Source organism: Heptranchias perlo, chromosome 37 (genome assembly GCF_035084215.1).
Source record: "Heptranchias perlo isolate sHepPer1 chromosome 37, sHepPer1.hap1, whole genome shotgun sequence".
Classification (NCBI taxonomy): domain Eukaryota; kingdom Metazoa; phylum Chordata; class Chondrichthyes; order Hexanchiformes; family Hexanchidae; genus Heptranchias; species Heptranchias perlo.
The window spans coordinates 4,759,031-4,775,315 of record NC_090361.1 but is presented as its reverse complement, the minus strand read 5'-3'; the positions used below and the strand labels follow the sequence as shown (position 1 = coordinate 4,775,315).

Here is a 16,285-nt window from a genome sequence, read left to right as displayed (position 1 = left end):
CCATCCTTTAAAAGGAGAATGATTGAACATTTGCGAAGTACTGGAACAGGTGTCACGCACGCTCTCCACAATAGCGCAGAGGATGGAAGAGCCCAACTCCTGCATTAGTGCAATGGTGGCACAGGTACGTGAGGGAATCTCTGAGATAGTGTCACACGTAACTGCTGAAATGTCTGAGATAGTATCGCAGGTAAGTGCGGGAATGTCTGCGATGGAGGGAAGGCTAGCCTCCATTGAGCTTCAAGCGCGGCTCACAAATGAGTCCATTCAGGCCCTGACAACGGCCATTTGGACTCAGGGTGAACAACATTCTGCTGCCTTAAACAGCAGGCAGAAACTTTACAACTGGGCTTCCAAGGCATCATACATGCCCTCCAAACTGTTCTCCAGCAGGGTGGTAGGAGTGATGTGAGTCTGGTCCAGGAGAGGGATGATGGCGAAAGGGGACATGGAAGTAGGGACACCATTCAAAGTGCTCCCACGTTTCACCCGTTGCCTCCCTCTCAACCAGTATCCGCAATGCTGCCTCCTCTCCAGGTGGCCGAGTCTGCCTCTGCACAGGTGCAGGTGGAGCAGTCTTTGGAGGGGCCCTCACGGGCACCGAAACCCAGAGGGCGTAGGCCCAAAGCATCTAAGCAGTCAGGGCATGAACATGAGCAACCTGCGACTACCTCTGCTGCAGCCACAGGGGATGCACCACGTAGAAGTAGCAGGAAGAGAAAGGCTAAGATTTTGTGATCACGAAGGGTATGCACAAGGGTGTCTGACAGACTGTCATGACTTTCATTTATATTTGGTTTTTGTTAGAGATGCTGCCAGGCCCAGCCAGGAGCAGCTCGGCATGAAGGAGGCTGCAGGTGCCTGCGACCACCTGGCAACTCACTCTCATCCTCCGTATGCACTGGTCCTCAGAGAGGTCCAGGAAGCTGAGCCTCAGTCTGTAGACCCTCTGACGAGGGTAGTGCCTCCTGCGATGTCACTCCCTCTGTTGTTGCCCTCCGTGCTCTTGTGCAGGTGCCTGTGGCACAGCACTGTGTTGTGGAGCTCCAAGTGGCGGAGGTGCACGCCGTGCCTGGCGAGGCTGGTGATGTTCCTCATCCTCGGATGTACTGGTGAATGCAGCCATCTAGCCACCCGGGGGGGGCCCCATCCTGATGGTGTCAGTTTGAGGGGGTCCGAAATGTTGGTAAATATGTGTAAACAGAACAATTCTGAGTGGAAACCAAGAATTCTCGGCCTAAACACAAAGATCTCCCAGACAAAACTTTGCCTGAGAGAAATGAGTGCCCTGCTCCAATAACTCACCTTTTATCCCCAGCTGTTAAACAGGAAATTAATGTCCAAATGGCTGCCGGCCGAAACCCGACTACTTTCCAATGCCATGTTTCGCACAACACGGGAAACTCATTAATTGGATTTATGCACATTTCAAGTGCTTTAAGTGCTTGAATTCCTTATTTAAATATCGTCCCGCCGCCATTAATTGCGGGACTTCCGGGTTCGGGAACAGCGCCTCACCCAGATGACTCTGGTTCGTGTGCGTTCGTTGGCGGGTTGGAGCCGGGATTCCTGCCCGCTCCAAAAAAACCCCGATTTTTCTTTACCTGCCCCCAACGCACCCGCAGATTTCTTTCAAAATCGTGCCCCTCCTCCTTGGTTTTTTTGCCATGATTGGATGCAAAGAACGGTTGTCTTTATTCTGCCCCAACCATGTGCCCTGACCCAGACCTCAGGAGAGCTCCACCTACTGCACAAGCCTGACATTCCCATTTCCCACACCTGCCATCCTTACTACCTCTCTGAGCCAGGCTGACAGCTTAGTGCCAAATTATGGGCACTTTTGCACTGTAGACCCAAATCAACTTGATGTTGTTGGAAGCATTACCCTTGGTGTCGTTATAGCCATTGGAGAAAGAAGACTTTCAGCCCATCAATCTCGGCTGCTGTCCAGGGGTGTGGAGGACAGTGTGCTCATAGATTACCCAATGACAGGTGCTAATAGATTACCCAATGACAGGTGTTAATAGATTACCCAGTGACAGGTGTTAATAGATTACCCAGCGACTGCGCTGATAGATTACCCAGTGACAGTGCGCTAATAGATGACCCAATGTCCTTGGTTTCAATTGGGAACCGGTCATATTAATTTAAAGGAGATATAGAATAAGCTGGACTGTTATAATATCACCAGCGGCCTTCGGTGTGTCTAGTGTTAGTTCATGCGGTGTCTAACCTGACAGTCAAAACACTTAACTCGGTAAAACATGAAATGTTGAGCCTTTGAAACTGAAACTTTATTATCCAGAAAATTAAAGTGTCAACTTCCAAGCCTTTCTGGCACAATCCCGTCAATCTCTCGCTCAGCAGTCTAGTCTCTATTAAAGTAAGTAACGGAAATATTTATTTCCCAGACAAAAAGCGGTTATATTTCTAAGCTCTCCCGCTGTCTCTAGGAGTGTCACTAACTGGGTAATGTTATATCCTTGGGGTCAGGCCTTTGTAATTAAGTTTGGATCATGAACTTTATACAATATGAGTCAGTGAGTTGACGGCTTGACGTAGGGAGATTGTGTTTATGTTCATCTAAAGTCAACTATACTGTACTTGTGGAGAAATCTGAGTAATTGATGACTACATGAGCTGAGCCAAGGTTAGCGACAGTTCAGTTGATGTAGTTTGTCCTCCGTGACGACCAAACATCCATCAAATACTTGACGGCATTAAAGGTTCCCTATAGCCTCCTTCAGCTGTAAGAGTAAGTCAACCATGTGCACCGGAGTCAACATTCAGCCCATCAAAGTACATCCCTCTGGTACCCTAAATCTCCTTGATACAGTTTCCAGGTGTGCCAGAGATACTTTCTTGGACCCAGTGGCGTGAGATGCTCCCGTAAGCAGATCCTGCACCCCTTATGTGCCGGAGATAACTCTTACTATTCATTATCTACTTGTACGAGAGCGTAATCCAGGGGGTGTTGCAGTGAGTCCTCCTTGACGTGTGAACTGGAAATCTTACCTTCCTGCATGCTTCTTCAATATTACAATACATGAGGTGAGGCTCCAAACTAAACATTAAGCTGCATTATTTCACAGTAAGCTGAACATACACAGCACCCGTTATGATCAGATTCACTTTGTTCAGCCAGTGCAACTTATCTTCGTGTAATGATACCAAATAAAGAACACGCCACATTTCCCCACGACAATGGGTTGTCTTACTTGACATAAAACAGGCGGTCTTTTAACCTCTTTGCCTCCATAAAGACCCTCACAGCTTTCCCTATAATAAACCTGATAGCCTTTGCAGCTTTCCAGTTACAAAAAAGTCTCTCTCCCAGCCTTTACCTTGTAACTCAATTCACAGACAGACTTCAGAGGCCTTTCCAATGCAATGGGTGTTTTTTCAATTACCCAGACAAGCTAACAACTTCAGTTCAGCATATTTCATCTTGGTGCCTTTTTAAACTGGGAGGAGTACCCAATGCTTTTAAGAAAAACAAGATTGCAAAATAACCCTCTTTCCACATCCTGTCTGTGGAAAAATGATCAAAAATTCCTAACAATGACATTGTTGCTATAGTAAATAAAACAGGAAATGCTAGAAACACACTCGGCAGGTTAGGCAGCATCTAATGAGAGAGGGAGGTAGGGCTAACATTTCAGGGCTACAACCCTTCTCCAGAACTTCCAGCATCTTTTTGGTTTTATTCCTACATTAGTATCTAGCTTAATTTTGAATGTCCCTAACATGACTGCTTCTGTTAATCCAATCGCTCATCACTCTTTGAATAAAGGGGATGAGGGGGCGGACATATGAGGAGAGGTTGAGTAGATTGGGACTCTACTTATTGGAGTTCAGAAGAATGAGAGGCGATCTTATTGAAACATACAAGATTGTGAAGGGGCTTGATCGGGCGGATGCGGTAAGGATGTTCCCAAGGATGGGTGAAACTAGAACTAGGGGGCATAATCTTAGAATAAGGGGCTGCTCTTTCAAAACTGAGATGAGGAGAAACTTCTTCACTCAGAGGGTAGTAGGTCTGTGGAATTTTCTGCCCTAGGAAGCTGTGGAAGCTACATCATTAAATAAATTTAAAACCGAAATCGACAGTTTCCTAGAAGTAAAGGGAATTAGGGGTCACGGGGAGCGGGCAGGAAATTGGACATGAATTTAGATTTGAGGTTAGGATCAGATCAGCCATGATCTTATTGAATGGCGGAGCAGGCTCGAGGGGCCGATTGGCCTACTCCTGCTCCTATTTCTTATGTTCTTAAAGGCATGTTCTTCCTAATGTATCTGCTTTGGACACGAGGGACTCTTGAATGAACTGTACCAATCTATCCTTATCTTTCTAGTTTCGTTTAAACTGTGCTTAGTCATGAAACCCACACCCAGAATGAAAAGTCACACAATGCCATGAGTGTTGGACAATGTTGGAATTTGTCCCAAATGCTTAATACTTTCTAAGAAGCAATTTTAACCAGCACACTAATAGACCTCAGGGAATAAGTGTCAAAGAAATGGTTTAAAGGCCTTTTTCTTTTACAATCAATACTGAAAATGAGAATCACACCACTGATCGTAGATCTCGAGAATATTGGATTTTGTGAGGTTTCTACCAACGGAATTGACGCAAAACCCTGTCAAGTCTTTGAAATGTAAGAAATCGAGATGCATTTATTTATTCTTTGTTATTTCAGGGAATTGCTGGCGTCGATGGTCCCCAAGGCCTCAAGGGGAACTTGGTAAGGCTTTATTTTAAATCTGACTTTGATTATGTTTATGTATCCAGGATGAGAAAATGCCATCAGGTCAAACAGGGGGGAAAAAAAGGGTCTTTTTTCTCTAGAAAAGAGAAGGATGAGTGATGACCTGATAGAAGTCTTTAAGATTGTGAAGGGATTTGATAGGGTAGACATAGAGCAGATGCTTCCACTTGTGGGGAGACCAATACTAGGGAGCCATAAATATAAGATAGTGACTAATAAATCCAATAGGGAATTCAGGAGAAACTTCTTTACCCAAAGAATGGTGAGAATGTGGAACTCGCTACCACAAGGAGTAGTTGAGGCGAATAGCATTTAAGGGGAAGCTGGAGAAACACATGAGGGAGAAAGGAATAGAAGGATATGCTGATAGGGTTAGCTGAAAAGGGGTGGGAGGAGGCTCGTGTGGAGCATAAACACCGGCATAGACCAGTTGGGCCGAATGGCCTGTTTCTGTGCTGTACATTCTATGTAATTGTATGTAAAATGCTTTCCCCTTCCCGCACTGCTCCCCCGCCCACTCCAATCCCTCAGCTGGTTTCATCAGCATGCACCAATTGTCCCCTCCTTCCATCTCCTGGGAGATGCAAAAACTAATCGATGACCAGTATCCAGTTCAGCGAGTTCCTCGGGCAAAACTAATCGATGACCCTCATGGAGAATCAGACATGGCTCAGGAGGCCGCCTTCTCACTAATCTATTATCCAGAAATAATTCATTCTTACCAGTCTTGTGGTGTGGTTGCCCCGTTTCCCATGATCCCATCTGGCTGATCTTGAAAGACTGTAACAAGTCGGCCTTCGCTCCCACCCTCCTGTTGCTCTGGGGGGAAAAATAAAACATCTGGACATCCAATCTCACTCCTGCTTCTACAGTCTGGACAGGTGATCCCTAGTTCTGGCCGACCCGACCACTTCACCTTTCATTGCATCAAGTTCGATCGAATGTAAATGACCCTCCGCCTCACAGCCCAGCTCACTTAATGTTTTCAATAGTACATCATTTCTAATAAGCAACCTTCATTGGAAACATTTCAGTTGAGAACAGAAAGTTCTATAGCGTGTAGACTATATTGCAACAGAATTATAGGGACTAGATAATAGTGTCAGCGGAGCGGTGTGAGAGAGAGGTTGCAGCTGAGGTTTCGACCCATTGGAGAAAGGTCCCTCTGCGCCTTTGCCAGTTGGCTTCTTGAGCACTAATGGGTCCTCTGGCGTAAGCTAATAGTTATAGAACAAAAGTCCTTTTAAGGATTAGTGCTGGAATTCTAAAATTCCCTGCTACTGGATCTAAAACTAGAGAAAGTGTCTCTCTGAGCCCCGTGCTGACAGAAAACAATACAATAATGAGGAAGATGATGACACAACACTTAGGTGCCATTTCAATGTTGTCCAGCTTGATTGACTGGATATGTAGTGTTTTAAGTGTAGTACTAGATTGCAATGTGCAGGAGTACACATTCTGCAGCGTTGTTATTCAGCTGCACATGAATATAAATTTCATTGAAGTGAACAGGCTGCAAATAGTTCTGCACTCGCCATCTTGTCAGTAGCATGCTTCCAACATTCAAGCTGAAATAGCTCACAATAAATTCCCCCAAGGCAGTGTTCCTACCTTCATGTGTTCTCGAGCAACAGTTCCCTTATGGGCAAGTTGTTAGTGGCTTAGTGGTAGCACTCTCGCCTCTGAGTTAGAAGGTGGTAGGTTCAAGTCCCACTCCAGAGATTGGAACACAAAATCTAGGCTGATACTCCCAGAGCAGTACTGAGGGAGTGCTGCACTGTCAGAGGTGCTGTCTTTCAGGTGAGACGCTAAACTGAGGACCTGTCTCCCCCCCTCAGGTGGATGTAAAAGATCCCATGGCACTATTTTGATGAAGTGCAGGGGAGTTCTCCCTGGTGTCCTGGCCAATATTTATCCCTCAACCAACATCACTAAAACAAGATTGTCAGGTCATTATCTCATTGCAGTTTGTGGGACCTTGCTTTGCGCAAATTGAATGCCCCGTTTCCTACATTACAACAGTGACTACATTTCACAAATACTTAAACTGTCTGTAAAGCGCTTTGGGACGTCTTGAGATTGTGAAAGACGCTATAGAAAGGCAAGTTCGTTCATTCTTTCTTTCTAAGTTTAAATTTGTTAAAATTATTAGTAAATCAGTCAAGCGCAATGTTTTTTGGCAGATGTCCAAGTCAATCATAAATATGTCAACAGATCTCCCATTTATCAACAAACCCTGGTATAGGCTCCACTCATAGCACCTTTTGTGCCCTGACGATGACCCAGAGTGATTCACAGGCAGTGAAGTACTTCTGCAGCCAATTTGCGCACAGCAAGGTCCCACAAACAGCAGTGAGGTAGATGACCAGATCATCTGTTTTAGTGGTGTCCTTTGAGGGATAGATGTTGGTCAGTACACTGAGAGCAAGTCCTGTTCTTCAAATACTGCCAATGGATCTTTTCAATCCACCTGAGAGGGCAGACAGGGTCTCGGTTTAACATCTCATCCGAAAGACGGCTCCCCCTACAGTACTGCCCTGGGAATGTCAGCCTAGCATGTCACCTGTCCCTCCCCAATCTGTCAAACTGAAATAATGTATCAGTCGGCACGCAATCCAGCCTTTTCATTATTTTATATCCCTCTATTGGGTTGACTCTAAGTCTGTGCTGCTCCAGAGTAGATAGACCCAGCTCTTTAAGCCTATCTGAGTAACTAAGATGATCACATTGTAGAAATGCATGAACAGTTACTTGACCATATTAAAGAAGAAATGCATGATGGATATTTGACCATGTTAACTCTTTGGCTCCCATAATGGGGTAGCTACAGCACACACGCACACAGAAAGACACAATTGTGTAATTACGTTTAAGCCTTGGTATGTTGATAATTAAGTTGGCTGTGCAGGTGCTTAGTACCGTCTGGCCCCCCGAACAGATAAGGGTATTGCTGACTATAAAATATAATGAGAATACAGTTTCTTGAGAGGCCATGTGGCCTTGAGACTGACTTCAGCCCTACTGATAACCAGCTTTAGAATGTAGGGAGGATAATGTGCTCAGGCCTACGAGGCCTACGTGCCAAAACAGGAATGAGCTATGGACATCCAGAGGGGGCAGGCTCACTACTTGATTGACCAACTACCTGAACCAATAAAGAATGTACATGTACGCCCGTATTCTATGACAGGTGGACATTACTAATTAAACTGTAGAAATGTGAACTGTTTCCTTTGTTCAGTGAAGAGGTTGTTCTGACCATTATTCAGAATACAGCTTCCCTTGTATGCAAGTCAATTAAAGTAAAACTTTTCCCTTTGTGATACTGGTCTGAGTGTGTTAGTGCATTGGTATAGTGTTAAGTTTCGACAACATCATGGTTGTAGCCTTTATAGAAATGGAATGACGCTCTGTGTGTGTGTGTCTCCCTCAGGGTCCTCAAGGTGAATCTGGACCTCATGGGCAACAAGGCAACCCAGGACCTCAGGTGAGAAAGCGCTGATACTGCACTAAAATGAATGAGGTGGATGTTAACGAGAGAGAGTCGAAGGCAGTCAGATCAAACTGCAGCGACTTCCAACATGTACGAGGCTTTCTCATTTCTCTCATATAATTCTGTATGGATTTCTGGACTTGATTGGCTTTCTGTAGTTTCCAAGTTAATTCTGTTATGTTTAAAGTCGGGGGGTGAAGAAAGAGAAACTATTACATACAATCTATAATCTTAACAACCAATCATAAGTTTTTAAATAAATTTAGAGGCTAAAACAATTTATAGGATAATATTTAATTCAACATATAATAAGCTATTATTCTATAATTTATATGCCATTTGAAAATTGGTGCTGGTATACAATGGAAGATAGGAATCTCCAGGACTGGCAAAGACCATTGTGGTCCTTCTGGCCAGTCCCAGCATCGAGAAAATGTCCTCTCCTACATCTATCCCCTTCTATCAAAAAATCTCCAGGTACTTAACCATTCAGTGTTGAACTTGCTGATGCAATTAAACCCCCACTGCTTCCCTTGACACTGCATTCTTTACATCCATCACACTCTGTATAACGTAGTTAAATCTTAAAATGTCTTGCAGTTTTGAGATGATTGAGTAACGCCTCTTTAATTACTATATTAAGCTGTACATTTGCAGGAGAAAAGTGCCTTGCTTCTTAAAGAGGTAGCCGTGCCATCATTGCTGCATTTTTTAAATCCATGTCCCCAATAATTTGCATATTTCTCAAGTTGCTGATACAGCAGCGGGTGTTCTGATTGAAGATTTATCTACCAATGAGGCAGTAGTACAAAAAAAAACCTTTCCGAGCCCACAAAACTCAAAACAGGACCCACCAGTGAGTAAGAAACTTCAACACAACTAGAATCATCCAGCACAGAAGGAGGCTGTTCGGCCCTTCGTGCCTGTGCCGGCTCTCTGAACGAGCTGTCCAATTAGCCCCACTCCCCCTGCTCTTTCCCAATAGCCCTGCAAATGTTTCCAATTTCCTTGTGAAAGTCACTCTTGAATCTGCTTCCAGGCAGTGCTTAACAACTCGCTGCATAAAAAAAAAATTCTCATCTCCCCTCTGGCTTTTTTGCCAATTATTTTAAATCTGTGTCCTCTGGTTACCAACCCTCCTGCCATTGGAAACAGTTTCTCCTTATTTACTCTATCAAAACCCCTCATAATTTTGAACACCCCTATCAAATCCCTCCTTAACCTTCTCTCCTCAAAGGAGAACAATCCCAGCCTCTCCAGTCCGTCCACATAACTGAAGTCCCTCATCCCTGCTACCATTCTAGTAAATCTCCTCTGCACCCTCTCCAAGGCCTTGACATCCTCCCTAAAGCGTGGTGCCCAGAATTGGACACAATACTCCAGCTGAGGTCTAACCAGTGATTTATAAAGATTTAGCATAACTTCCTTGCTTTTGTACTGGATGCATCTAGAACTCTAAATAGCCTCAGTGTTGAGGAGTAGATTATCAGGTGCTCTGGGGCTGCACCTGTCCCTCGGGTCACAAATTGGACACTCTTGAGTTAGAACACTGATTCGTCACGCAAGCAGGCTCCCTGAGATGGGTTTCTGTAACCTCTTCGTGAAAGAAACTTGTCTCTTTTTTTTCCTTTGCAGGGTTTTCCTGGACCTCAAGGCTCCATTGGTCTTCCTGGTGCAAAAGTAAGTTCGCAAATGAATTCAGTTGTCGTGCTTTGTGCTACTTGAGAGTGGTTCTATACAGAATGGTGTGAAGATATTGGAGATAGGAGAGAAAGGACAAAAAGGGAGACCTTACACTAGGGGACAGAGACTACAGGATCTCCATTTTCCATGTGGCTTTTGATGGCCGTCCATAATTAAAAGGCCATCAAAAGCCACATGGGAAATGGAGCTCCTGTAGTCTCATGACCTAGGAATTGCACGTGGGGATGGCCCTCTGCTTGGAGCCCAGATCGTGACAGCATTGGAGAAGGTAACCACTTTGCAAGAATAAGTTTTTTTTTGTAACTTGGATTTATTTTGCTCATTCAGCATTGCAGGTCCAATCCTGAATGGCCTGATTTGTTACAGTAAAGCTGTATTCCAGGTTTGACATTTGCAGTTAATTAAAACCATCCTAATAATTTGGATATGAATAGACTTTGCACATTGTTCCACTGATAAAATGCACTTTCTTCCCTGTTTTGGATCTTGTAGTGACCGGTGTTGAAAGGAGTTCAAATGGCATTGAATGATCAGAGGGCAATTGGGACTTGTTTCAGAATTTGCATCCAAGTTTATGTGTCATGATTAGACTCTGCTTGTCATAACATGAGATGTTACTGCAACTTCTGCAGATTGTGTAAACCTTTCTCTGTGCAGAGAGCTAGCCATATTATGGACTGTGCTTGCACATAGGAGGGAAGCCAGATGGTTGAATGTTCTTCATTTGGAGCCCAGGAGCGGAATGCTCTCGCCTAGACATTGTAACTCGATGGCAGCTTGAGATTTGACTGAGATGTTCTTTTTTTTTCTTCCAACTTACCAGGGTCCTTCAGGCAAACGAGGGCTGCCGGGCCTTCCAGGAGCAGATGGTCCTCTGGTGAGCTGCATGGATTGCATAGAGTTAACTGTGACCTTAAAGACTTTCTACTGTTGCAGTTGCTGTCTACTAGTATTGACATTACAAAGACTAGTTCACCAGATTATGGATTCCCACATCTTTATTGCTAAAGCTACCTCCAATAGCTTGTGGTTTCCTCTTTTGTACCAAACTCATCTTTTCTCCTCTGCAACTCTTAACTCTCTATAAGGCTCAAGTCTGTTAAAGACTTGATTACTGCTCCAATATCTGGGGAGACTCTTCTCACACTCAAAAACAGGTTACAAACAAAATCATGTTACTAGTTTTGTGATCCTCCCCCCTTCAAGTCTAACCTCCAACCTCTCTCCATCGCAATCTTTCTTCTGTCTCTCTCTTTCATTGCTGGTCATCATCATGACTTCTCTAAGTTTCCCCCTCAACTCCATTCTCTTGCTCCCCCATCCAGCCTCACTCCGTTGAAATCAAGACCTTTACTCTAACTCATTCTTTTTAGGCTCCACACTATAAGAATGACATTGAGGTAATGGAGAAGGTCCAGTGTAGATTCAGCAGGATGTTGACCGCTGCGAGGAATTACAAATATGAAGATGGACGTGAAAATGTGGGGCTGTTTTCTTTAGAACAGAGAAGATTACGACGTCATTCGATAGAGATGTTTAAAGTTGTGAAGGGATGGAGAAGAGTAGATAGAATCGGACTGTTTCCAGTGATTGAGAAGTCTAGAATGAGGTGGCGTAGATATACGATTGAAGAGATTTAGGACAGAGAACAGGAGAAACTTTTTTTTGCACAGAGGGATGTGGGGCACATGACTGGAGTTGGTAATTGAAGCAGACACCATGTCAACATTTAAGGATTTGTTGGACAGGTGGTTGAAGGAATGGGGAATAAATGCAAATGGGAACAGATTAGGACTACTGCTCACATGGTGGGTAAACACCAACATGACTGGTTGGGCCGAATGGCCTGTTTCTGTGTTGTAATTTCTATTTAATTCTCAGGACCTCAAAACTGAAACTCTCTCAGTCTCCTTACCTAACAAGTGTTTCTCAGTTTACCTTGTGTACTTTCCAAATTCTTGTCAGCCTTGGTGGTTTGCATCCAAAAGGATGGGTCGTTCATTGTTCAATCCTCATAATTGGACAATTTGTTAACTGAAGAATCTGAAATTAGGCGATAAATCAGTTCGGATCTTGACAACAGAAAATGGCTGCTTGTGTTTGCTCACCGTTTCAATTAGGTGCTGAAATGATTGGCTGATTTTGGTTGTGAAAGGCATTAGCCCTTAGATTTTCTGGCTTCACAAATATAACTGGGTGTTGCAGCAGTGTCACCAAGGTAATGGCCCAGAAATTCACCCCTGCAGTGCCTGTTTCTCGGGCGCTAAACGGCCTCTTAAGCCTGCAGTAAGTGCATGCTCATTTTGAGCCAATTGTCATGCGCCATATTGGTAAAGGCCAAAAGAAACCTCTTGCTTATGCAACCAAGGGGCCTAATGCCTGTTTGAGGCCCCCACTGCACCGCTCTACTGCTCTTTTCAATCAGATGGCCTGGGGAGTCGGGTGGAAATTTAGGCCCCAACCCTTTAGAGTAGAACTGGCTCTTTCCAACCCTGTCGGTGCAGGCCTTTCAACTCCAGGAACAAATAGTAAGAGTACAAGTAAACATAGAAACATAGAAAATAGGAGCAAGTGTAGGCCATTCGGCCCTTCGGGCCTGCCTCTGCCATTCAAAATGATCATGGCTGATCATCTAACTCAGTACCCTGTTCCCGCTTTTTCCCCATATCCCTTGATCCCTTTAGCATTAAGAAATAAATCTATCTCTTTCTTGAATACATCTAATGACTTGGCCTCCATTGCCTTCGGTAGTAGAGAATTCCACAGGTTCACCACCCTCTGAGTGAAGAATTTTCTCCTCATCCCGGTTCTAAATGGCATACCCCGTATCCTGAGACTGTGACCCCTGGTTCTGGACTCCCCAGCCATCGGGAACATCCTCCCTGCATCTAGTCTGTCTAGTCCTGTTAGAATTTTATATGTTTCGAGGAGATCACCTCTCATTCTTCTAAACTCTAGTGAATATAGGCCTAGTCGACCCAATCTCTCCTCATACGTCAGTCCTGCCATCCCAGGAATCAGTTTGGTAAACCTTTGTTGCACTCCCTCCATGGCAAGGACATCCTTCCTCAGATAATGAGACCAAATCTGCACACAATACTCCAGATGTGGTCTCAGCAAGGCCCTGTACAACTGCAGTAAGACATCCCTGTTCCTGTACTCAAATTCTCTTGCAATGAAGGCCAACATACCATTCGCCTTCCTAACTGCTTGCTGCACCTGAATGCTCGCTTTCAGCAACTGGTGTACAAGGACACCCAGGTCTCCCCTTTTCCCAATCTATCACCATTCAGATAATATTCTGTCTTTCTGTTTTTACAACCAAAGTGGATAACCTCACATTTATCCACGTCATACTGCATTTGCCATGTTCTTGCCCACTCACCCAACTTGTCTAAATCACATTGGAGCCTCTTTGCATCCTCCTCACAGCTCACATTCCACCCCAGCTTTGTGTCGTCTGCAAACCTGGAAATGTTACATTCTGTTCCCTCATCCAAATCATTGATATAGATTGTGAATAGCTGGGGCCCAAGCACTGATCCCTGCAGTACCCCACTAAACACCGCCTGCCACCCGGAAAAAGACCCGTTTATTCCTACTCTCTGTTTCCTGTCTGTCAACCAATTCTCAATCCATGCCAGGATATATAAAGACGGAGAGAGGGAGAAGGAACCAGATAGAAAATGGTCGCTTCATCGAGGTAGTTAACCAGAGATCATGGGAAACCTTGAAACAAGTGTGGGGAAGGAGCCAATACAGTAACACAGATTGAAGGCATGGAGCCTCTGCGGAGAAAATCTTTCATGCAAACATTTAAATATTTGGACACGTCGGCAGCTGTATTGTGGTGAACATCTGTGTTTTACTGATGCGGATGTCACAGCAGAAGAGACATTGCAGCAGCTGCATCAAAATTGGGTTTGAAAGTTTTGGTGGAGATCAGACATTTCCATCAAGCTTTTTAATTATTAGATCTTAAGTTTGTATTTAAAAGGTGGAATTTTGTTTATATTTCCATCTAATGGATGGTGTAAACAATCATTACCTGCAACGTGAAGCACTCAGTGGAACCCTTTGGTCCCACTGGGAACATCTGTAGTCTACTGAACGTTATATATTTAAGGTCTCAACATCCTGTGATTTACTGGAATTATATGAACTCTTCCAGAACCCAACCTACGATTGGCCCAGTTACCTTCCTGCGGTGTGTGTGTGTGTGTACACACTTGTGCACGTCTGTTATCTTTTCTAAAGACATGTTAATAAACCACGCAGAGGCTGCAAGTTGTGGGTCTTTCATTCTTTGCTCACCCACATTCCCCACATGGCTGGTTTTGAACTTATTCTCTCTGATTATCTGTTCGTGGAAAGGGTGTAGATTAACAACTGGACAGGATGTGAGGATTACAGAACACTTTTACAGTCACGATATAGACCTTCCCGACATGGAGGCAACAGAAGTCAGTAGAATGAAGATCTGCAGGGCTAGCTTCTTCACCAGATTTCAGCAGGTCGGAGAGTCATAATCGAAGGCCCAGGAACAGACTGCTTGCCTGTGCTACTGGTAGGGTTGCCAACCCTCCAGGATTGCCCTGGAGTCTCCAGGAATGCCCTGGAGTCTCCAGGAATTGAAGATTAATCTCGACACCGTTGCGAGCAACTCAGGAGAAAAATCATAGAGGACATTAAAGAAAAATTGTTTTTTTTTCATATTCTTTGAATATTTTTGTTTATTAGTTATAGAAATATTGGAAATGGGGGGGAGGCTGTTTGAGTGGGCGGGGCTGTTGGAGTCAGGAGGTCAAATGATGAAACCTCCAGGAATATGTCCAACCAGAGTTGGCAACCCCTAGCTCCTGGACTGGAAGAGTGTGGGACAGTATCAAGAGGGGAATTGGGGGATGGGGGGGGGGGCAAAAATAAAATAGTTTTATAACTATCTAAATATATCCTTATAAAAGAAAACTTTTTTAGGCAGCGAGTAATTATAATCTGGAATGCACTGCCTGAAAGGGCGGTGGAAGCAGATTTAATCGTGGCTTTCAAAAAGGAATTGGATAAATATTTGAAGGGAAAATGTTTGCAGAGCTATGGGGAAAGAGCAGGGGGAGAGGGACTAAGATTGCTCTTACAAAAAGCCGACACGGGCCCAATGGACCGAATGGCCGCCTTCTGTGTTGTAACCATTCAATGATTCTAACGCGGTTACGAGCAATGTCTACAGCACATTTAATGCAATGCTCTGGATACAGTGTTGATTTTAAGTGATTTTTTTTTTGTTTGCAGTGAAGATGATTGTTTAAGAAAGGGTTTGTTGTTTGTTATTTCAGGGTCATCCTGGTCGTGAGGGTCCAGCCGGTGAGAAGGGTAACTCGGTACGTAGCTTAATAACGGGTTGGTCTGATAGTGACTGAGCATTAATGGGTTAACCAACAACTTGGTTAAAGAATGGGACTTGGGTGTACCTGAGAGGTAACACAGCCAGAGTTTGCTACTCCTCCCATTTTGGACAGGACGTGCTGGATTTTGTATGGCTTGGTCTTCAAAATGGAAGTCCCATTTTTTTTTCTCTCTCTCCCATTTCCTTCTGTGTCTCCTTTTAATAGGAAACCCACAAAAACAATGAAGGTTTTCAAATGTAGTTTTCAGCAGCAGGAAAGTAAACGGCAAAACTCAGGCCGTAATTGCACCTCCTGCCCCCACCTCTTTCCTGCAGACTTGGGGGACGCGGTTGCTTCCCTGGTTTAATATTGTGGGTTGAGCAAGGCCCCAATCATTATTGATTATCTTACTCTTGGGCTTATTGGTGGACGATGGCTTTCTAGTGCTTGTTAGAAAGAAGAAAGAACTTGCATTTATGTCGTGCCCTTTTAACCTCAAGACGACCCAAAGTGTTTTACAGCCACTTAAGTACTTTTGGAGTGTAGTTACTGGTGTAATGTAGGAAACGCAGCAGCCAATTTGCGCACAGCAAGATCCCACAAACAACAATGTGATAATGACCAAATAATCTGTTTTAGTGATGTTGCTTGAGGGATGCTAGGACACCAGGGAGAACTCCCCTGCTCCTCTTCATATAGTGCCATGGAATCTTTTACATTCACCTGACAGGGTAGACAGGGCTTTGGTTTAACGTCTCAGCTGAAAGACGGCACCTCTGCCAGTGTAGCACTCCCTCGGTACTGCACAGAGGCTCAGGCCTCTGGAGTGGGGCTTGAACCCAGGATCGTCTGACTCAGAGGCGAGAGGGCTACCCGCTGAGCCACAGCTGACGGGGTAAATTAATGGATTCAGATTTCTTGTGCTACAGTGGGAG

The 16,285-nt window shown here is 44.5% G+C and overlaps 1 protein-coding gene across 2 annotated transcripts in view; it reads left to right on the top strand.

Moving 5' to 3' along the window:
* LOC137304419 (collagen alpha-1(XI) chain-like) overlaps positions 1 to 16,285 on the top strand; it is a 226,932-nt gene that overhangs the window by 122,409 nt on the left and 88,238 nt on the right. For both annotated transcript variants that reach the window (XM_067973011.1, XM_067973010.1), the window contains 5 exons: positions 4,701 to 4,745; positions 8,203 to 8,256; positions 9,898 to 9,942; positions 10,790 to 10,843; positions 15,300 to 15,344. In XM_067973011.1, the coding sequence (XP_067829112.1) occupies positions 4,701 to 4,745; positions 8,203 to 8,256; positions 9,898 to 9,942; positions 10,790 to 10,843; positions 15,300 to 15,344 (243 nt within the window). The remainder of the gene's footprint in view (positions 1 to 4,700; positions 4,746 to 8,202; positions 8,257 to 9,897; positions 9,943 to 10,789; positions 10,844 to 15,299; positions 15,345 to 16,285) is intronic.